The sequence below is a fragment of the Bubalus bubalis genome, chromosome 18, assembly GCF_019923935.1.
Source record: "Bubalus bubalis isolate 160015118507 breed Murrah chromosome 18, NDDB_SH_1, whole genome shotgun sequence".
Taxonomy (NCBI): domain Eukaryota; kingdom Metazoa; phylum Chordata; class Mammalia; order Artiodactyla; family Bovidae; genus Bubalus; species Bubalus bubalis.
This window is the reverse complement of record NC_059174.1, coordinates 40852569-40875777: the sequence shown is the minus strand read 5'-3', so window position 1 is coordinate 40875777 and position 23209 is coordinate 40852569. Positions and strand designations below refer to the sequence as shown.

Genomic DNA, 23209 nt, shown 5'->3' with positions numbered 1-23209 from the left:
TTCTGTGCAGGGTGCCAGGGATTGTTTGGGTGTCATTGAAAGGACTATATACTGCCCAGTGATTACTCCCGAAAGGCATAAACACCACTTTAGCCCAAGGAAAGCGCCATATGTTTAATTGTGATGCTCTGCAGCCCACACTGCCCACAGAAGGCAGTTCTCAGTTCTACTCTCGATAGTAAGAAGAGGGCAAAGGGCCCTTCCCTGAGGGCACAGTTGGGGGAGGAAGCAGAGGCTACAGGAATCATTAAAAATAAATTGTTTTCAAATTAATAAAATGCAACAGTCCACACTCAAGACCAACAGCATGTAAAATTGAATTTCTAAAGGATATCAAGGGGAGGAGACCAACACTGGTCAGAAGCTGCAAGACAGAACTCAGAGAGGAGGGGAACTGGCGGACCTGGCCCAGGAGGCACCCACAGTGTCTGCTAGGCTGACATCAACCTGTTCACTCTGATGGGAATGACAACTCCTAAATCCCACCAACCAGAAGCTGCTGAGGGGTATGGGTGAAGCAAGGGTCTCTGCCATCCTCACCCCTTTGGGCCCTGAAGTTGAAGGGTGGTGGGCAAAACCTGAGGCCCTATGTCAGGGGAAATCACAGTAAAATCACTGCAGTTCATGCTGGCCTTTGAGATGGGATTCCTCTAAAATGTTCACTTATTTCTCTATCTCCTCCAAGAGTCTGAGCTTCCAGGCAGGAAGAGCCCTGGGTAAGTGTCTATGACAGAGAAAGCTCTTAGAGGACAATTTGGAGATTGGACTAATGTCAGTGTCCTTACTCACTCTCATGCCTAACCCTGAGAACCCTCAGCATGTCCCTGCCCTACGGAGACCCACGGCCAGCAGGTGCTCTGTCCAGCAACCACACACGATCACAGAGAACAGCATCCCTGGGCCATGGCCAGGCCTGCTCTGGTGCACACAGTGGCCCCCGCAGTGCTCCCTGGGCACTGCTAAGGCTTCCTTCCTAAGAGGACCAGTGAGTCTGGCTCATCCATGGCCAAACTAGTGTCCATCACCATCCTCGACAAACTTACTCCCTTAGCTCCTGACCTGCTCAAACCACAGGGTTTGACTTGAGGGGCAACTCTGAGGAGAGTTCAGTTTCTCCAGGTAATGAGCAGGTTTTGGATTTCCTGAGAAGGGAAAGAGGAGCATCTGTCTGCTAAGTGTTGGAGGGGTCGCAGGCTGTGTATCTATGGATGCTTCTTGATTGACAGCATTAGTGAGGCAGATTAACCCCAAAGAAGCAGCCGGCCTGCCCTACCTCATGCTCACTGACCCCATCCTTGACCTCCCAAATTTCTCCAAGGAGCCCACCTGCTTCCTGCATCATCAGCCTTCCTCTGCTTCTTCTGCAGGACCCACCCCTGCCCTGCAGCCTGTTCCTCCACCCCAGCGAGCTGCCCCTGAGCATTCCGGCATAACCCCAGCTTTCTCCCAACAGCCCGGATGCTCTGAGCCTGAGGACACTCCCCACGCTCCCTACCCAGGGCCCGAGGTGCAGCGTCTCCCTGTCCTACTCGTCCGGCCACCGGCCTGAGTCCGGCAGCGTCCCTCCTCACTCCCTTCCAGGTGACCTCCGCTGGGTTCCCTCCTCCTCCTCCTTGGCAACTTCTCTCCCCTGCCCTGCCCTGGATCAGGGGGTTTGTCTCTCCAAGGAGACTCCAAACTTTCCAAGGGTGGGGGTGTCCTCTCTCTCCCGAGTGACCCTCCCAGCGCCACTGCACAGATGATGCACACAGTAGACGCTCAGTGCATACACAGCAACTGGAATCGCAGGGGCTACAAAGTGACCAGCCTGCCGCCGCCGGCAGGACGGTCATTTCCCTGCTCCAAATGTTGAACCTTTCGCTCTAGAGAATGACTCTTCTGCTGCAGGAAGGTTGGGGGGCAGAGGCACTCTGAGGCCGCCGCACAGCCCAGCCCGCGAAGACAGAGTGGAGCTTCGCCGCCGTAAGAGCTTCCAGCGTTCCCGAGGCTCTTGCGCAAAGTTTCGGTCCGCCTGGCTCTATTCTTAGCAGCGCTCACAGCCGGTACTCGGAGAAGCCTGGTTGTTGCGCAGCGTCTGGCTTTCTGCGTCCAATCTTCGGTGGAGCCTTCTGTTTCCGCCTTCAGGTACGTGATGCGTTCCTGTCCCCCTCGTGTCAGGATGGGTGGGGGTGGGCAGGCGCCATCTGGGAGAGGTGCGGCCGGATCCTCAACCCACTCCCCCCTCCTCCATCTCCCCGCACCCCCTACCCAGTAATCCAGGCCTTTGTGTTATTTTTATAAGACTCGGCTGCCAACACAGATCACTGGGGTCTTCTGTGGCACGGAGCACAGCTTTCCCTCTCCAAGGTGACCGCCTCCAGCATCGTGGCTGGAATTCCCCGGGTTCCAGGTGGAAGGGGTGCGGAGCCCTGCCACAGGGAAGAATGTACTAGAAGCCGTGGTCGGAGCCAGTCACCCACTAGGGTGCCCCTGCTGGATGCAGAGACCTCCTGGCACCTCATGGCAGTGCAGCACCAAGTCCACGGAGACAGTCCACCGGAACCTGTACTTCAAGAAGGACCTGCAAGGCCTTCCCTCCATCTTCTCCGTCTCAGGCCAGCCCAGGGAAGGAGGTGGGATGGGCACGGTTTGCTCTCAGATTCCTCCATCTCTCCATTTCACTCACTCATTTGTTCATTTATATTCCTTTCTTCTTTCAACATTTATACATTTATTTATGTAGCTCCTGCCTTGGTTTGAGTTCCCTGAAAAAGCAGATTCTTGGTGAGACAAGGACATGGGTGCGAGTAGTTCATTAAGAGAATTCCAACACACTGAGGAGTGCGAGCTTAAAATGAGGAAGGGGGAAAGCCAGCACCAGTGCCGTGATGGGCCAGTGACGGGCAGGCTGCTGCTGCAGGCCGCTGGGACTCTGTCCCACAGAGGGCCCTCAGAGGACTGTGGAGAACCCAGCTGCTGGTTTTCATTCCCTGATTCCCCTCTCCCATTGGCTGAGGGTTGTTTCTTGGAGGCATTAAATCCCTAGCGCTTTCAGGCCTACCTGCAGCTGGGCACACTCCTATGATTCTTTACGCAGGAAGTGGTCAGAGGCCAGGATTGCTCCCTGCACTGCAGCTGCAGAGCGTGAGCCAAGGGGACATGGGCAGGGAATTAACATGAGCTATGGCTCCAAAGCACTCATTTTGTAGACCTTGACTGGATGCACACCAATGCCAGGCACTGTGTTAAGGCGTTGAGGGGTATACCATTCTGGCTCTGATTGATAGAGCAGACTACCTCCAGGGTCCTAGCCTGGGATGGGACCTCACCCCCGCCAGGAAGGTTCATTTCCCCATCTGATTGGTGCAGCCAAAAATGAAACCAGTGCTGAGACTGGAACAGCATAAGCCTTATTCAAGGCTTCCCTGGTGGCTCAGCTGGTAAAGAACCTGCCTGCCAGTGTAGGAGATGCAGGTCCGATCCCTGAGTCGGGGAGATCTCTTGGAGAAGAAAATGGCAAACCACTCTAGTATTCTTGGATGGAAAATTCCATGGATAGAGGAGAGGAGCCTGGCGGGCTTGCAAAGAGTCCATGGGGTTGCAAAGCATCAGACATGATTGAGCACACGTGCACACACACAGGCACACACACACACGAGCTTTATTCAGTGGCAGAAAAATGAAGAAGGGGAACCTAGTACACATATCAGCTTCTCAGCCTAATTCAGGTGGAGACACCAAATATATAGGAGAATGGAATTAAAATGGAGGGAATCAGAAAGAGTGGGAGGAATATTCATGAATAATCCAAGAAGAGGGGTGTGGTTTGGACCCAGAACTGATGCAATTCTCCTTTCCAGGCCTTGTATAGGCTTTTCTAGCAATCGTCAACTGTCATGGCACCCATGGGTGTACCATTTAGCATATGCTAATATATTACAATGAGCATACAATGAGGCTCAAGGTCTATTGGAAGTCAAATCTTCTGCCATCGTGAGCTTACTTATTTCTAACCAGTTCTTGTTTTTTCTCTTTGCAGCTTCCTCCCTAAATGTAGGTAAGAGTTATTGGTTTCTAGTCGAAGAGAGGCAGGAGTAGGATTCTGGGGCGACAGCCTTGGTAACAGCTTGCCATTTAAAACCGACTGTAATTTTGATTGTTTGAGTAGTTTCTTTCCAGAAACCTAAAATGGGAGAAGGTGTGGTTATGTTGAACCAACATTCAGGAAGTCTGGATTTTAAACTTGGGTCATTTACATAGGTGGAACCGGGAAGCATACACAAAGCTTCCATCGTGGGTCACCATCAACCCTGAAATGAACCAGCCCAGGCCACTGTCTGGGCTGTGACTGAGTTCAGTCTAGGTGGAAGCAAATAGAACTTGCTATGACAAACCACAGTAAGTTCTGAACTCTGTGCAGAACTATGTGCTTTGGGAGCACAGAGAGAAATAATTAATCCAGAGTTGGATAGGGAAGGGCTTCCCTAGTGGCTTAGATAGTCAAGAATCTGCCTATAATGCAGGAGACCCAGGTTCAATCCCTGGGTTGGGAAGATCCTCTGGAGAAGGGAATGGCAACCCACTCCAGTATTCTTGCCTGGAGAATTCCATGGACAGAAGAGCCTGCCGGGCTACAGTCCATGGGGTTGCAAAGAGTCAGATGTAACTGAGAGACTCTGTGTGTGTGTGTGTGTGTGTGTGTGTGTGTGTGGAGAGAGAAAGAGAGGAAAGGCTTAATGGTAGAGGTGAGATATTCAGTATTTTTAAGATTTTTTAAAATCCTTTTTAAGTTTTACATTTAGGTCTATGACTCATTTTGAGTTAGTCTTTGTTTGTGGTGCATGGTGTGATCAGTTGTTGTTGCTGATTTTTTCACTTAGAGGTATTCAAGTTTTCTTGCAACCAATTGTTATTCCATACCTCGAGGCTTGTGGGATCTTAGTTTCCTGACCAGGGATCAAGCCCATGCCCCTGCATTGGAAGGTAGAGTCTTAACCATTGGATCCCCAGGGAAGTCCTGAGATACTCAATTTTTGCCATTGTGGACAGTAATCATCAACTGCCTCAGAAGACTCCTTCTGTGGGCTACAATTCTCATCTTCATTTGTAAGTCCTCCTGGGGTACAGCATGATTTATTTCCTTACCAGCCAGCCTAACTTCAGCAGCAGACTCTGTCATTCCCCTCCTGATCTACATGACAATGAGGACTATTAGGAAAACACAATGGGCCATCTTATGCAAACCTGCTTAGAGACACCTCATCCTTCAACCCTTCCTCTTCTTGGCTGTGATCTTCCTGGCCTGTTTGAGGTTGCAGAACCCACCAGATCTCTGCTTTGGGGCATCTTGACCCTTCCTCCTAGAATCTCCTCCCCCAGTCTCTCTCAGTCCCTCATATTCAAATCCTATTCCTCATTCTAGGCCCATCACCTCACTTCCTAATGCTCCCCCTGGAAGTGGTTGCTTTCTCTAATTCTCTGTTCCCACTGTTATTTTCAGTCACATCAACTTTGATGCGCATGACTGAATCACTGAGGGTGGAGTTTCAGACACAGATGAACAGGTCATCCAGAAGCTATCTGTGGAAGGAGACTTGTCCCAGGACTCAGACAAGTGCAAGGCATATGTTATAGCAGCTTTCCTCATCTGGTTTCTTTGTAAGGTTGTAGCCACGCATCCCGGGAAACAAACTCACTCAGAAGGACAATGCAGATAGTGGAGTGCCGTTTATTACACCGGTGGGCCCAAGGCAGAGTCTCCTCTTAGCCAAGGACCGCGAACAGTTTTTGTGAAAACCTTATATACCCTAACTGTACGTGTGCAAACCCCCCTCCCCAAATTCTCTGAAACTAGTCTGAACAAAGGAAAAGAAAGATACAATCAAAGTTAACCCATGATTCATATGCCTTAAACCCGTGATTTGTATGCTTTAAGCCTAGGTAGTTAACAGTGGACAATTATCAATAGGCCTATGTCATACCCCAATAAGCATAATAGAATTTATGATTCTATTCGGTTACACAGATAATTAGCGTATTCTTTTAGGTGACGGAGAGTCTAGGTACGAGCCCTGGGGCTCTTCCCTCGGTGTCGGGGGTGGGGGGCCTCCGGTTTTCCAGTTGATATGTTGTTTCCATAGATACTGGGCATATAGCTCAAAAGTCCACAGTCCAGCCCAAAATGAAGTCCTGCTTTCAAGATGGAGCCTGTTCTGTCTGTTTCCTCCTTCAAATTCAGTTGTGAGTTTCTTGAGAGCAGGTGAGCCTGTCTGGCTCCTAGTAGAATGGTCAATGCCCAAAAAATGTCTGAGAACTCATATGTAACATGATCATTGAACATTGAGTGAATAAAAGCTTCTCCCCAGATATGAGACAACTGGTCCACATAAAGGACTATTACCATGCTTTGCCTGACCATAAAGGGACATGGTAACACATTTTGGAATCAATGAACCCTTTCCTCTGGGATTACAAACCTACTCCAGTAATTACAAAACCACAACAACAAGCTCTAGATATCGCTCTATAAATATTGCTTAGACAGCCTTTGAATACAACAGTGTGTTTATTTTCTATGTCTGGGGCACAAAATTCTGCATCCCTCTCTGAGCTCTCAGCTTTCTCATCTCTTGAATGGGTGTGTTGGACACAATCATCTCCAAGAGGTCTTCCTCTCTCTACTGACGTGCAGTGAGTCTAAATGTAAAATGTTGCTGGTTGATGGCCTGAACTGAAACGTTCATCCTGCAACTCAAAATTGTCACGGGAGACAAAATATTTGAACTCTCTGGTTTCATATTGCACACCACCATACCTCACCCTCTTCAAGAGGAGCAGACAATGAATGGAAGGCAAGGTGTAAGTCAGGCTGTTGTCATTGCTAACAACTGCCCTCTCACTGACTCGTCTGGCTCCGGGCTCTGCCCGGCCAGACGTCAGGCCTCCCCATCCTTTCCTCAGGTTGGGGGGACCTAAGTGCCGGCAAAATAAGTCTTTGGAGAGGGAGATGATTCACGCCCCAGCAGAGCAGGCTCCCAGCCACCTGCTCCCACCACCCTCTGGGCCCTGGGGGCACAGAGGCATGACCTGGAGGGCTCAAGTCTCCCTGGGCGGATCTATTACATGCATTAAAATAATTTACGCTCAGCCCTATAAAGCGTTTAATTCGTCGTGCCATCATCCATTCCAGAAGCATTCCTCTTCATCGTGAATTATTTTTGAAGTATTTATGTGGACCTCACCGAAAATCACCCCAGTCAGCAAACTGAGAAATGGAAAGGCATTAAGAGGAGGCGCTGACCCCAGGGTCACAGACATGAGTGTGGCCAGGGTCAACAGGGTGGGAGAGGGAGCTGGGATGGCCGCAGCAGCTGCTGACCAGGTTGCCGGGCTCTGTCCTCCCTGCCCACACCTTGGCATGGGCAGGGCACACATATTTTTCATATTAGCAGCTATGGTAACAACTGATGTGTGCAGCATTTCCGTTTGCAAAGCACTTCCCCATGTTCTCATGTGTGGCTCCCAGTAAGTCTGCACAGCACGTGTTTTGTTATTGTTCAGTCACTAAGTTCTGTCCCGACTCTTTGCACCCTCATAGACCATAGCACACCAGGCTCCCCTGTCCTTCACTATCTCCCAGAGTTTGTTCGAATTCATGTCAGTTGAGTCGGTGATGCTATCTAACCACCTCATTCTCTGATGCCCCTTCTCCTTTTGCCTTCAATCTTTCCTAGCAGCAGGATCTTTTCCAGTGAGTCAGCTTGTGACATCAGGTGGCCAAAGTATTGGAGTTTCAGCATCAGCATCAGTCCTTCCAATGAATATTCAGGGTTGATTTCTTTTATAGTTGACTGATTTGATCTTCTTGCAGTCCAAGGGACTCTCAAGAGCCTTCTCCAGCACCATAATTTGAAAGCATTAATTCTTCGGTGCTCAGCCTTCTTTATGGTCCAACTCTCATATCAGTACATGTTATGGCACATGTTAGCAGCCTCTTTAACAGATAAGGAAACTGAGGCTCAGAGGGACAAAGACATGGGCCCAGTTTAGCAGACACAGACTTGGAATCAAGCTTCTGATTGCAGCTACCCACTTGGCAGCTATGCATCCTTCTAAAGAGCTTGGGCAGCTGGTCTCATATGAGCCCAATGCCTGGGGGTATCAGACCAGTTCTATCAATGCAATGGGCTGCCCACTCCTCTGCCCACCCACAGACACATACCCATACTACAAGTAAGAAGGACCATATTTAAGTTCTCAAGGATACCACTGGTCTGCCATTGAGTTTAGTCAATATTCTTTTTAGTTTGGGACCTCATTTCTGGAGACTGCTGAAAGAACTTTTTTAAAGTTAACAAAATTTCTAACAACGCTCCAGGGATTATTATCAAAGATAATTGGGCTGGGAATTCTTATTTATTCAATAATCATTTATTTGAGGTCTTACTCTGTACCAGGTACTACTTGTACCAGGACTCTGATGGGTCCCTCATCTCATGAAATTTACATTCCACTGAAGAAAGCAGACTATCATTGTGTAAACCACGAAGTAAACAAGGTATTTCTAGGGAGTAATTTATTACTGCCACAAAGAAGACAGAAATAAGATGATGAACTGTGGTATGGTACAGAGGCCAGGAACATATGGGTGTGGTGACAGAAAGCTTCCCTGAGCGACATCTGTGTTACAACCTAAGAAAGGGAAGGTGTCCAGCTTGGAAAGGGCAAGAGAAAAAAAGTGCAAAGATCCTGGGGCAGGAATAGGTTTGGCAGGCCTGAAGTGCAAAAAACCATGTTGACTAGAGAAGGAAGGTAACTGAGGAAGAGATGGAAGATGAAGTTAGAGAGATTGATAAGGTAAAATAATGTAGGGCCTCAAAGGAATATGAAATTTATTCTAACGTAAGAGGAAGCCATTCTAAGCAGTGTAGCTGAGAATGATCTGATTTGTTGAATTAAAAAGCTGATAGAGTTTGGTGATTCCTCAAAATGTAAACATAGAATTTCTCAATGATCCAGCAATACCACTCCCCAAATAATTGAAACCAGATACCCAAATACTTACACGTGAAAGTTCATAGCAGTACTATGTGACATAGCCAAGAGGTGAAAATAACCCAAATGTCCATCGATGGATGAACAGAAAAACAAAATGTGGTATAAACATACAAGTTTATTCAGTCATTGAAAGGAATAACATACTGTTACATACTACCACGTGGATGAACTTTGAAAATATTATGCTAAGTGAAATAAGTATTAGTCACTCAATCGTGTCTGACTCTTTGCGACTCCATGGATTGTAGCTCACCAGGCTCCTCTGTCCATGGAATTCTCCAGGCAAGAACACTGGCATAGGTTTCCATGACCTCCTCCAGGGGATCTTCCTGACCCTGGGATTAAACTTGATTCTCCTGCATTACTGCCAGATTCTTTACCTTTTGAACCACCAGGAAGCCCTAGGTGAAATATGTCAAACACAAAAGTTCACATATTGAATGATTCCATTTATATGAAATATCCAGAATTGGTAAACCCGTGGAGACTGTGTATTGCTGGAGGATGGGGAAAGGAGCATGAAAAGTTACTGATTAGTGGGTGTGCGGTTTTCTTTCGGGTAATAAATATGTTTTGGAACTCATAGAGCCAATGGTTGTGCAACATTGCGAGTGTACTTACTAAATACTACTAAACCATACACTTTAAAACAGTTAATTTTATGTATGTGAATTTCACCTCAATAATTTTTTATTTAACTTTTAAAAAGGAAGTTGATATTCTTGGGCACACGGATCCTCCATGTCATTCCAGACCAATGCCCTCTACCCCAAAACCCTGCATGCCCCTTCTTTTGCAGCCTCTGAAATCTGGGCCCTCAAACACCTCACTGCTGGATACTCCCAATTCAGGGCCCTCTTTTTGAATAAGGCTCTGGTGGGCACGCTGGAAGCCAGCAAGTCCTCACTCAAAGAAAGCTCAATGCTAAGGACCTTCTCTGACCACAGATCTAAAAGGATTCCCATCCTCCACTTTCCCACAAATCACTGAGGGCGGAGTGGAAAGCCAGGGCAGGATCCTGGCCTGTGCTGGGTCCCCAGCATCTGGCACAAATGGGTGACCTCCCAGCAACACCCCCACTCCATCCTGCAGTGCTCTTGGGCCCCAATTCTGCTAACAACGATTCTGGGGAGGAAATGAGCAGCAATTTGGGAGGGAATCAGAGTTCAAGTATCAATAATTTTTAAAATATGCGGCATTAATTTCTGTCCGCGGTTATGGGATGATCAGCTGGCCCCTGAGGACTCGCGCGCCCTCCTTGGGCCAGAGGCCACAGCGAGTCCCCTTGGAGCATTTGTCGCCTCCTTGCCAAAAGTGGAGCCCTGGGGACCAAGCCTGGGGCGGCCGGGGCGGGGGCGCTTTCTCCTTAGGCTAAGGTTCCTTTGATACCTTAGGGCAAGGGGCTGGGTCAGAGGCCGGTTCGGGGTGTGAACCAGAAAAACCCGCCCCCGCCCCCGTCCCCGCCCCGCGGAGACTCGGGGGGCCCCGGGCGTGACCGTTTGGCGCCGCGCCCCCTTGTTGCCGGCCCGCCCCCACCCTCGACGCCCCTCTCCAGGCGCGCTGTCAAGTGACCCGCCCCATCAGTCCGCCAGGTCTCCCGGCGGGAGGAAAAACTGAAAATGAAACCCTTCGCAGCCGAGAGCTTACATGTTGGGCTGGTTTGCTGTTTGGGGGTTCTTGATGCTCCCCTGCCAGCTTGGACTGGAGAGAATCACAATTGAGTGACCGTCCCCATCTCGATCTCTCCTCCCGTTCTCCCTGCATCCGGGGAGAGCGACCCACCAAGCCAGGGAAAGCCCGACGGGACCCGCAGTTACTTTTGTTGATTTTCTGGAGATCTGATAGTCAGAAATGGAGGCGTGGTGCGCAGTGGGAAGAGGCCGGGCGACTCAGAAAACCAAGGCAAACAAACCTGCAGAACAAAGGAGCGCACCCAACTTAGACATCCCCAGACCGGTTTGGAAGTCTTCCTGCCCTTGCAACGCCTATTTCTTTGAAGTTGAACCTTTTGACCAAGCCATTTCAGCGGACCTGCCACCAAAAATCATTTTGTAAACAAAGATAAAGGCAGGAACTGACCCAAGGTATGAGGAGCAGTTTGTGGGGGCTTCTGCTTTTTGCTTTCTCAGTGTGCATCCTGGTTTCTAAAAAACGTGACCTCTACCCTCAACTTTGCTATCCCTCTTTCTCCCTGTCTACCCTTTCTGGGAGAGGCAGTGAGGCTGACATATTTCAGACAAATCACGGCAGCCAACTTCCTGTCCGGCCCCATTTCTGCTGAGAAACCCTCCCTCCACCTCTCCGGGGTTCAGGTAACTGGATTGATGGAGCCGCCTTCACGGCCTCTCCTAGCCGAACTTCTCATAACCCAATGCATAAATAATCACATGTTTTATAAATAGCTGTGGACAAGAGGCTGTAAAACAACGAAGATATATTTGTGCCTTTATGTCCTAGAAATATTTTCTAAAAAGACTGTTTTATTTGGTGTGGTTTTGAATGGGGGCGTGTGTGTACATAACAATCCCCAAAGTTTTCCCCTGCCCCCCCCAACTCAGGTCAAACCAGCACTATCGTTAGCAAATTGATAAGGTTCCATGGGCAAGCTTTATTCGTTCTGACACGAGCCTATGACACTTTATAAAAAGAAGTAATCCAGAACAATCTCTAGGTAATTAACACCTAGATAAACAAACATAAATTTCTATATTGCATTTATTTGGACTACCACTCAAATATGCGTGAACCATGCTTTTTTAATTAAAAGATAAATCCATGTGACACTTAGCCTCAAACTTAATTATTCAGCATAGTATAATAAAAAATAGAGCCCATTAAATGTGTCTTGCACTGTATTTCTGTATTAACAGCAAAACAGTTCAGTCTGGGATCATTTAAATTTTCCCCCTCCTCTTTGCTTGTGATTTCCCTGTTCACATAAGCCCTTCCTCTCCCTCCCTGCCTCCCTCCCGCCCTCCCTCTATCTCTCTTTTCTCTTAACACCAACAGGTGAAGAGATTAAAACTCTACACAAGCCCCTACATGGAATGCTCAGCTGGGCGACATTTTTAATATTGCATTACACTATGAATTTTTTTCCTTCCCCGTGGAAACATACCTCTAGTTCTGTGGAACGGGCCCAGCCTTTCTATCTTGAGAAGAAGATCACAATATTTAACACTAATTTCCTTGGGATTGTGCTTACAATACACCAGGTGAGGTTTTCATAATATACTGTTACAATACAGATGTTCAACAGAGAGGGGGAAGTGTGCAAATCCCAAACTACAAGAGACAGCAGGGTTATCATCTTTGTAAAAGTTTCAGCACAAAATAGTATCTTAACACTGAGTATCAGCAGCTCAGCAGTTTCCGGCTGCTAGGACGAGAAATTCACATTTGAGGCCTTTCCCACCTAGTCAAAGCGGGATCAGAGATCTATTCATTCAGTCACTCAGCAGAGAGTATGTAAACAAGGACCATGAGCCAAGCACTGTATGGAGTGCTGTGTGAGCCTTGTCACCTTTCACCCTTATAGGAAAGGTACTGTGGCAAGGAAAATTGAACCCAAGTCTCGAGTTAGCAAAGCCCATGCTCTGAGCCCCTTGGCTCTCCCGATAGAGCCTCCTGGGTAAAGGGCAACAATAGCTCGGCTCAGCTGGGATGTATGCCTTTGCAGAGAGTAGCCTTGGACCCAGATGACCAACCATTCAGGTTTGTCCAGGACTGTCCTGCTTTTAGTACTGGAAGTTCTGCAAACTGGGAATCCCTTTATTTGGGGAAATCAGGGTGTTTGTCATCCTACGTAGACTCCCCCAGCAAATGGTGCTGCTGCCACTGTAGCCAAGCCCATCCATGAAAGGACGGACTGGCGCCATGGAAAGATCTTGAATTGGGCCCAGGAGACACCCACCCACTCCTTTCCAAAAGACCGAGGCCCCTGGGTGTGATTGATGACTGATGGTTGTCTGGGATCCTGTAAATTTGTTGAAGAAGGCATTTGGATCTTGTTACATCGACTCCTATATTGCTGACCTCTGACAAGTCAGAAAGCCATGCATCTGCAGAATGCACCACATTTCAGTGTTCAAGTGAGTTTCTAGCTGGTGTCAGTTTCAGTAACAGTCCTTGGAACCTGGTGGTACCTAGCTTGCTCTCTGCATAGCTTGTAATGCAGTTGTGTACTGCTAGCTCATATAAGCTCAGAAAGAGTCTTGTTGTGGGTACCCTTTCTGCTTCACAGATAAAGAAGCAGATCTGGGTAGCTGGAATGACCTGCCCAGATCCCACAGGTCGGAGAAGTGGAGACAAGCCCTCCGGAGCCCCATCCAGCCCACACAGCCCTTGCACTACTTCTCTACCCGGCACCCTGTCCTTCACATCTCAGTTCATTGTCACCACTTAGGGAAATCTTCTGGGATGTGTTATCTCTGAATCTCCTCTTCCAGATATGTTATACTTACTTGTGTGATTATCAAATTGAAGTCTGTTTTCTCCTTAGACAGGGATCTGTGGGCATGGTCTCTGACTCACCCCTGAATCTCCAGCCTGTGGCCTGATGCCTGGCACACACTAGGTCTTCTGTAAACTCTCATCAAACAAGTGAGTGGAATGACATTTAACCCCAGGACCAACTCTTTTCTCCTGCATCCCATTCTTTCCCTATCTGACCCTCAAGACCCTGAGAATGGCAAGATAGTGGTGAAAATACTGATTTTTCAAATGAGAAAGCTGGAAGACAAAAAGTTTAAGACATTTGTCCAGGATCATTTTGTCTGAAGGTGGTGAATGTGGAGGAATCATGACCACCTAACCACCGGGGAGCCCTTCCAAAACACAGAGGTGTTAGTGTATAATGCATTGTGGTAAAATTAATCTCAAATATAGACATGGCTTATCTCACCACAATAGCAGCAATCTAACATTTGTAGAGTCCTTTATAAATTTACATATAATTTCCCCTACTTTATCGAAATTTAATTTCATAATTTTCATATACAGCCAGGGAACTCAGAATGGCTTAATTGTTCAAGATCAAGTATTCAGTAAGTAGTGTAGCTAGGATTCAAATTTAAGTCAGGACACCCCAATTTTGTATTTTTTTTTTTACAATGTACTAATCTGCCAATTGTCTATGACTCTTTAAGAGCTCAAAATATTTTGATGGAAATATATACTGATGCTTCTTAAAAAGCCCTCCTTCCAGTTTTATTTTTTACTTTATAATAGCTTTATTGAGGTATAATTCACATACCATAAAATTCACCATCTTAAAGTGTACAACTCAGTGGTTTTTAGTATATTGAGAATTGGGGAACTACCATCACTATCTAATTTTAGAAACATTTTATCTCTGCAAAAAGAAACATCCTACTCTTTAGCCATCAGTCATCCCCATTCTCCCCTCTCCCCAATTCCAGCCACCATTAACCTATGTGTGGTCTCCATGGATTTGCCTGTTGCATTTCCTATAAATGGATACAGTATGTGACTGGCTTCTTTTGTGACTGGCTTCTTCCACTTAAGCACAGCGTTCTCAAGTCTCACCCATGCTGTAGGCTGTGTCACGTCTCCATCCCTTTTCATAGCAGAATAATATGCCATTCTTGACGACAATTATTTGAAAAGATACATGCATTCCAGTGTTCATAGCAGCACTATTTATAATAGCCAAGACACGGAAACAAGCTAAATGTCCATCAGATGAATGGATAAAGAAGATGTGGTGTGTGTGTGTGTGTGTGTGCGTATATATATAAATGGAATATTAGTCATAAAAAAGAATGAAATAATGCCATTTGGAGCAAAATGGATGGACCTAGAGATAATTATACTAAGTGAAGTAAGTCAGAAAGAGACAAAGGTCATCAGAAGATATCACTTACATGTGGAATCTAAAATATGACACAAATGAACCTATCTAGGAAACATAAGCAGACTCTCAAACGTAGAGAACAGACTGTGGTTGCCAGGAGGGAGGCAGGTAGGGGAAGGATGGTCGGCTATTTGGGGTTAGCAGATGCAAACTGTTACATATACGTAGACTGGATAAGCAGCAAGGTCTTACTGTGTATCACGGGAACTATATTCAATTTCCTGTGCTAAACCATGATGAAAAAGAAAAAAGAAATCACAAATGTGTGTATAAGCCACATTTTGATCATCTATTTAGCACACAGTTTTTAAATACACATATTGAGCCAATATGTAAAATTAAGAGACCACTCAAAATCCAAGGGTCCAGTGTCACTTGCAAACTCAGAAGCCCTGATGCCACATTCCTCTTGGTGATGAGGCACTGAGCCGGGGTTTCTCATTGCCCCTGAGACCCCGCTGCAAATTCCTACCGTCCTCCTCTTGCCACTGAGGTGTCCTGCCTGGCCCCTGGAAGCATTTGGGATTGGATCCATCGTGTATACGGAGTCATGGCCCCTCCATCAACCTTCCTTCCCTAATGGGTCCTTTTCCTGATCTCTCAGTAACCCCTCATGACTCACCTTTGCTGTGTGACAATAGACCCTTAGGATTGTCATCTGTTCCTGTCCAGGGACACCAACAGTTTGGCCTCCTGAAAGAAACCCGGTGATTATAGATTCTTTTAGCATGGCTGGATGCCTTTGCCTCCAACATTTCGGTGGGGCTGACCTATTCCAGAGCTGCAGCATTTACCATGGGAGCTTGGTTTTGAAACCATGCCACCACTAACAACAAAGAACAAGTCAAAAAGCAAGCCCGCACACCAAACCTGAGAAGATCAGTGTCAGAATTCTGCTTTTTATGTAGCCCTGAAACCATAGGTTTTATTATTCTTTGTTCTTTTCCTTTGCTTCTGGAGAGAGAATTCAGCTTGTCCTCTGATCGGAGGTAAAAGACTTCCTTGTTTTTAATTTTTTTTTTTTTTAAACTTGCTACCAGTAAAGAAGAATAATAGATCCCAATGCTTTAAGTGTCTGGTGTAATTACTATAATATGAGGAGCATTGGTGTTTGCATGGGTATTACCTCACTGTAACCCGTGTCTACAAGCTTTCATAGAAACATGTGCACGTGGGTGTGCGTGCACACACACACACTTACACACGCTGTTTGTACACCCAGTGATACACTTTCAGCTTGAAATTTGAAAAAGAACCAGGCTATGAGAACTGTCCACACAGAATACCGCAGGGCTTTTTGTTAGAAGTGCGGTTTGACCAAGCATTACCAGAGTCTGACAAAGCTACAAAAATATGTTTTGCTCCTTCTAGTAAACATACGCAAATAGGAAGAAATGGGTATTTTTTTTTTTCCAGAGGTAGAGGTTTTATTGCGTAAAACACTGGATAAAACTGGACTGCTTCAAAGACATTTTATTCTAACAGCAGAAAGAAAACAGTCATTGCTGAAAAAACAACTTTTAATACTTTCTATACCAGAATAAAGTTCTGTCAACTGATGTATTATAATAATAAATAATGACCAAGAATAAACTTTAAATACAAAGTTTTCTACTTGTTACAAGCATAGCAACAAAATCCTCTACTCTATTGATCTCAGATTTCCTCCAAGATAGATTTTTTTTTCTTTGTGTAGGAATGTAGACAGTATTATGACCAGCATCACAGACTACAGAAGTTACAGGGAAAAAACTTGACATGTTTAGATATGAGAACCTGATGACATTCAGAAACTGACACTGCATCACTGCGGCTGTCACTTGTTTGTATTACAAGTTACAAATGTTCTGGAGAGAAGGCCTGTGTCGGGGGGAAATAAGGACAGTAGCACTGGACAAAATGGAATCAACACACACGCCACAAAGAAGAGGGGATGTTCCCAGTGTCACAAACAGAATTATTGCCTGTCGCATCCGACGATGCTCAGAAGACACAAAAGGGTACGGAAAGAGCGCCCGAAGTGCTAGAAATGGAATGTGGCTCTTGTTGGTTTTTTTTTTTTTTTCCACTTTTTTTTTTTCCTCTTTTTTCCTCTTTTTACTTTTTTTTTCTTCTTTTTTATATTTTTCTCTGCTAAGATACCAAAGGCGGGGGCAAACACACAGAAAGCAAGCGACTGGCACAGTCACCAAACACAGTAGTGCAGTTAAAATCCTAAAGCTTACTACAGTCGGAAAGTTTTCAATAACATTTCAGTCCTTTCTCTAGGATCATAGAAACAGTTGCATTAAGTTTATCAACTCGATTTAAGTAAGGCAGTGAGAACTATTCTAGAAAAACAAGAAAGCAGCTTGCTCTATGCCAGATGGGTCCACATTGTACAGCGATTGCGTTTACACTGAAACCCCGAGTGGATGTCACCCTCTCGACAGCATATGCAAACCGGATTCCTTATTAGCCTGAGATTCCTTCTGGTCTCAGGATAGCGAAGCATTTTATTTACATTGATTGCAGTTTAGTATTTTTGTAAACTGCTGTAGGCAGAGCTGAAGTTTTTAAGGCCCTGGGGTTTTATTCTGTGCTCCCAGCCTGCAAGGAAATATCGATCTTTTTTTTTTTTAAAGTCTGAATAATTTTGTCTTAGAAGAAGTTAATACTTCAGTACTTCTCCACCGTCACAAGCAACAGCACCAATTTCGTGTCACTCAAAGGAAATATGTTAAGAGGCTGAACTCTGACGCCACACTAGCAGATTCAAGAATAAACCCTTAACTAGTCTTCCTAAATTGTTTGTTAAAAAAAAATGAGTCAAGTGTTTCATTATTGGCCCTCCAAATCTCCCTCTGGGTGGTGCAGAACTTGATAAATTTGGAGTATCCAATCAGTAGAAAATCTAAAATCTACAAAAATATAGAACACATTTGTTTTACAAAAACAGACATTTTTAACTTAAACAGTTTTCTTCATTAGTGATAGAGAGCAGGATGTTTAGATTCATATTTTAATACAAGCTATTTCATAAGAGCTTGCTGGAGAAAAAAATCTTGCTTCATGTCTATGACACTTACAAAAACTAACGGATGAAAAAAATCTGATAATAAGGACTGGAGCAGCCTTCATTCAAGTAACATTTTAAAAATCATAATAAAAACAATCTTTCTACTATTATGTAAATTTCCATTCTTCACCAGCACCTTCTGTGAGTAGGGTGGGCTAGTTCTAAGCATTTGATATCATGTATCCCTATTTTTTTTATTAGCAACCTTCTTGTAAATTCCTCCAAAAATTAAAGAAACAAACAAAAAAAAAGACAACCGAGAAAAAGCATTTCCTTCTATACTGCAATTTGATCTAAAAAAAGGAATTACTCATCAAACCTGCAATGGACATTTGTCTGCAGACACTTCCTGACCATTGATTCATTTGGCTGTGGATTTTTTAAAAATGCACATTGAAGATGGCAAGCCTCTGCAGTGCTGGTCTGCCCTGGCGCTGGCTGCGGGCCGGCTAAGATTTCTCCAAGAGTGCAGTTACGACACCACGTGAATTGATTTTCTCTGCAGTGACCGCTCCAGTCTGACTGGCACCGCGACTGCCTCCCAACACATCCCATTAGGGTGCGAGGCAGATGACAGCAGCTGGTGTCAGATTATAGAGGTGTTTTCAACAATGAAAACACAGCCCCTCCATCTTCAAGGCAACACTAAATCATTTAGATGGCATCGTTTTGCAGTTAAGAGCTTGATTTTTGGACATAGGCGACTCTAGCATTGGAAGGGCCCCCCAGCTTTCTTGAGCTCGGAGGACACCAAGCATTTCTGAAATCCCTTTTCTCCCACCTGCGTTGTTTGGAAGTACTTGTTGCCGGGTAACAGTTTAGCAGCCATTTTCAAGGGCTGGGGATTTTTTTTTTTTTAATATATATATAGATATCTTTTTAAAATTTTTAAATGTTCTATACACTAGTGGGGGGTTGTACATGATTTTTTCCCCTTGGAATGCAGTTAGCAGACTCTTTTACCAGATGCATAATCTGAAAACTGTGTAAAATAATATTGCAGTCTCCGAATTGGTTGGCTCAGTTGCGCTCCTCCTGGGCCTTGCTGCCTTCCTCCGTTAACTCTGCTGAGCTCCCCGCCTTGACAGCTGCGGGGTCTTCGAAATTCCCAGAAGCCTCCGAGTCGACTCTGGAGCGCTTGAACCTGCGGTCGGGGTATTGGCTGTTGTCAAAAGGCATGCGATGGACACAGAGGACGTGGGTCTTCAGATTTCCCTTCTGAGAGGCACTGTAGGGACAGTAGCGGCACTGGAAAGGCCTGGGACCTACGGGCAGAAAGAGTGGCCGGTCAGTTCTGCTGCGTACCCCTCCCCGGCTCCCAGTGCTCAAAGGACCATGATCATTATTACTGGTACAATATCAGCAGTGTTATTGCCTTGCAAAGGTCAAATGGCAAAGGATAGAGATGCAGCCAATATATCTATTTGTATAAGTAATAACTTACTTGGATAAGTAATAAGCTGCAGTTTAGTTGCTAAGTCATGTCTGACTCTTTTGCGACCCGTGGACTGTAGCCCACCAGGCTCCTCTGTCCAAGGGATTCTCCAGGAAGAATATTGGAGCAGGTTGCCATTTCCTGCTCCAGGGGATCTTCCCAACCCAGGGATTGAACCCATGTCTCCTGCATTGGCAGGCGGCTTCTCTACTGCTGAACCTCCAGGAAAGCCTCAAACAATAAGTTACCAAATAATAATAATAATAATAATAACTTGGACAAGGATGTAAAAGATCTTTCCATCCTAGCCAGGGTTTTTAATTCAGCCTTTCTAGGTGAGAGAAAAGAAAGTTCCAACACCTGGAAATTCTTTTATAAAAAGTAAGATAGCAAGGACTTTAGACTTTGCAGGCCAAGATCAAAGATATGACGTAGATACTTATATAACAAGAGAGGAAATAAATTTCCAACTTTTTGTTGATGAAATTCAAAACTTTATTTATGGACACTGAAATTTGAATTTTATATAATTTTCATATGTGATGAAATATTATTCTTGTTGGGCTTTTTTTTCCAACCATTTAAAAATGTAAAAACCATTCTTAGCTCCACAGGCTGTATGAGAACAGACAGAAGGTGGATTTGAGCCCTGGACTAGACTTTGTGACCCTAGCTCCATACCAAAAGACCCATAAATCCCTCCTTCTGGGATGCTGACTCAGATCTCCAAGCCAGTTCACTTCCTCATGTCCCCACCAACTCTACTGATAAACAAGTCAAGCGTGACCAGGAAGTGTGTTTGGGGTGGGGTGAGAGAGGGATGTTCTGCAAGCCTTGCTCTTCGGTGGAGTAGAAGTGCCAAGCTGGAGGGATCTGGGATGCTCTGTTTCAAGAGGAGGCAGCAGAAAGTATCAGACAAGAACTGGGACACTCAGATAATTAAGGCCAGCCTAGTTTTAAAGAAGTTCAATTTTGAAGGGTGACGCCCAGAATCGAACTTCTCTAGAAAGGCTGTAAATAAGAACAGAAGATGGATTCTTGTGAAAATCCACCTGCTCCTTCAGGCTTCATTTCTCTGCTCTGGTGCACCACAGACATGCACACATCTCTGCTATCTTTAGGAACCAGTCAAGCATCTAGTTTGGGAAGTTATAATGGGACAATGCATTCTGCCCAATGCTGGGAAGCTGTGGATATGCCATTCCTGGAAGCCCATGAGTGCTGTCCCACCCAGCACCCAGAGAGGTCAAGACCCAGTGCTGGGTTTCATTTACTCAGGAAAATAAACAAGCAAATAAATGGGCCCAATTGTTTACCCCAGAAAACATCTGAACAGCATATTCATCACTCTTTTTAGAGCATAATAGAAGTCCTGTGTGTCTACTTAGCAAAGCAGTCTTGTTCTTAAGAAACTGGAGAGCAACCAAATGTTTGGAACTGAAACTCATTTCCTCACCAAATTGCACACAGCACTAGATTCTTGCTCCTTTCTTAGTGGGCTTCGGGAATTAGCTCTCTCCATCTTCCCTCCTAGCCAGTTGGTCCCCAGGTCAAATCCATTCTACCTGTTGAATCTTTCTACTTCCCATATTCCCCTTCTGAGCCTGGTCCAGTGTACACCAGCTGGTGCTAGACTATGAACATGGCAGCCTGCAGGAGAGCGTCCTGCTTCCGGTTTCCCCACTTCCTGCCTATCCTCCCCAGGTCTACCAGAGTGAGTACCTAAAGCAGAAGCTCAGCTCTGAGTTTCCTGTCCAAATCTTTAATGACCACCTACCCCCTGGCCTTTACAGCTCAGTCCTAACACCTCTCCTGTCTCCAGAAGCTTCCCCTGTTTGCCCACTCCAAACCAAATGATTAGATGGTCTCTGCAGACAGGCTTCATTCTGCAGGGTCCCCATGCTCTGACTGTGCTACCTTCTCCCTGAGACATCACTTCTGTTCTCTGCAGAGCCAAACCCCATTCTCCTTTCAAGGCTCTGTTATGTGTGACTGCAGTCTGTGTGTGCATTGGCCGCCATGATAGACTGTGAGTTCCTGAGGCAGGAAGCATAACATCACTGGTACCAAGCCCTTTGCTTGGCACAGAACAAGCAGGTATGAACTGTTTGCAGGGATTGCATTGTTATTTTAATGTTTCCCCTTGCCTTTTTTTGAATTAATTACAAATTTTCAGACAGAGTTTTCTCTTCTTTTGTTTCTAGTGTCGTACCTAACACAAGACTGAATTTGATCAACTTTCTTACTTGCGTAAGTCCATAGAGTGGAACACACTTGCTCTTGGCCCTTCTACATGGCCTACCACAGCAAGAAGAGCAGAGACTGTCAGAAGGATGGGGCCTGGACCACAATTATGAAGTAAGAGAAGCATTTGTGAGTACCGTTTGCCTCCTGCCTTCCTGCTATCCAACCCCATCCTTAGGGCTTGGTCACCCCCTCATACAGATGTCAGGGAAGAATCTGGGTTGGTGCGGAAGGAAAACTGAGACTCTGTTTCTAGTGGACTTAGGATATTTATGAATAGTGTATATGGCCCTACTTTTCATCATGTTGGAGTTAAAACATAGACTGAAGGGAAGAATCGTGGTGTTGATCAATGGTAGTGAGATAGGAAAAGCCATGCCCATTCTTCCCACCATAATCATGAATCTTCGTCAGTGCTAAGCTGGGTGTCAGTGAGTTTCCAACAGATCCCAAGGCTCAACCATCCAACTCATGAAGTCGTCATCCCTATGGACATGAAGTTATGCCCAGGGCTCAGTGAGGTGGTTTGAGGTTCTCTGATAGGGCAGCTCTTGAGTGGGAGAAAGAAGGAAGGATGGCCCAAGTCTACAGCTGGAGGCATAGGAACCAACTCAAGTTCATTCAGAGAATCTAAGAGAAGAGTTGAGACTTCCCTCAGGAAGCCTAAAGTTTTGTCCAAAGCTTCTCATAAATGGATTGTATCTTCTGGGTTCCCACCAAGGGCAGCTCTGCAGCAGTTCACAAGGAAAGGTGACACTATCCTAATTACCATGGCTCAGATACAGCTGGGGCTAACATTACTTTATGGCAATAAGTTACTGATGGGGAAAATCATCGTGACAAGACTAGGAGCTAAAAACTCCAAATAATAATTAAAAATAAATAAATGAAATCAAAACTCTTGGCACCACAATCCAAAGAGGCTTGCAGAACTGTGAAGCAAATGACCAAACCATGGTATTGTTTAATAAATCTACTTTAGATCCCCGTGATTCATCGGGTTCCTCCATTCTTCCACTGTTTTTTCCCATCTGTCAAAGTTGCCTATTATACTTCCTATTATTATTTCTGTATGAATCTATGCCACAAACTTTGGAAGCCACCCTCTCTGCAAATTGTGTCACTGTGGGAACCACATGCATCTTGGCAAACCAAACGGAGAACCTCAGATATCACCTTTATTCACAATAAAAGCTTTTTTGAATTGGCCAACTTGGCATAAAGGCACTTGGTATAATTTTGTCACCAACTGATTTTAAATATTAAATATGATGTTTATCCTATGGTTATATCTGAATATCTGTATCTTGGGAGAGTCAAAGATGTACAATAATTCTGGCATATTTGGATACTTCAGTGGTCAAACCATTAGTACTGAAGTAGTTTTTATTTTAACTTAGGTGAGCTGAAAAGTTATATATAAAGGTATAATGTTATGCATGTGTACATTTGTAGAAGGAAGCCTGTACAATACTGGAACCATGATAAATCTAGATCTTACATTGTACTTTGTAAACAGAAGCACTGTAGGTAATAGTAGTACCTGAAGATCCCAAAGGCC

The 23209-nt window shown here is 45.4% G+C and overlaps 1 protein-coding gene, 1 long non-coding RNA gene and 1 pseudogene across 11 annotated transcripts in view; 1 reads left to right on the top strand and 2 right to left on the bottom strand.

Moving 5' to 3' along the window:
* Nucleotides 1-1549, top strand: part of LOC102404616 — a 34561-nt pseudogene extending 33012 nt beyond the window's left edge.
* A 7584-nt stretch (nt 1550-9133) lies between these two features.
* Nucleotides 9134-11443, bottom strand: LOC112580267. Its single transcript, XR_003104593.2, has 2 exons — nt 10684-11443; nt 9134-9437 (listed from the first exon to the last, which is right to left on the bottom strand). It is a non-coding gene; the product is annotated as an uncharacterized LOC112580267 (long non-coding RNA).
* Nucleotides 11444-17544: 6101 nt separating this feature from the next.
* The window catches only part of ZNF536 (zinc finger protein 536), a 449091-nt gene continuing 443426 nt past the window's right edge, over nt 17545-23209 (bottom strand). For all 10 annotated transcript variants that reach the window (XM_044932153.2, XM_006056392.4, XM_044932152.2 and 7 more), the window contains one exon: nt 17545-19234. In XM_044932153.2, coding sequence (XP_044788088.2) covers nt 18990-19234 — 245 coding nt within the window. In that variant the 3' untranslated portion in view covers nt 17545-18989. The remainder of the gene's footprint in view (nt 19235-23209) is intronic.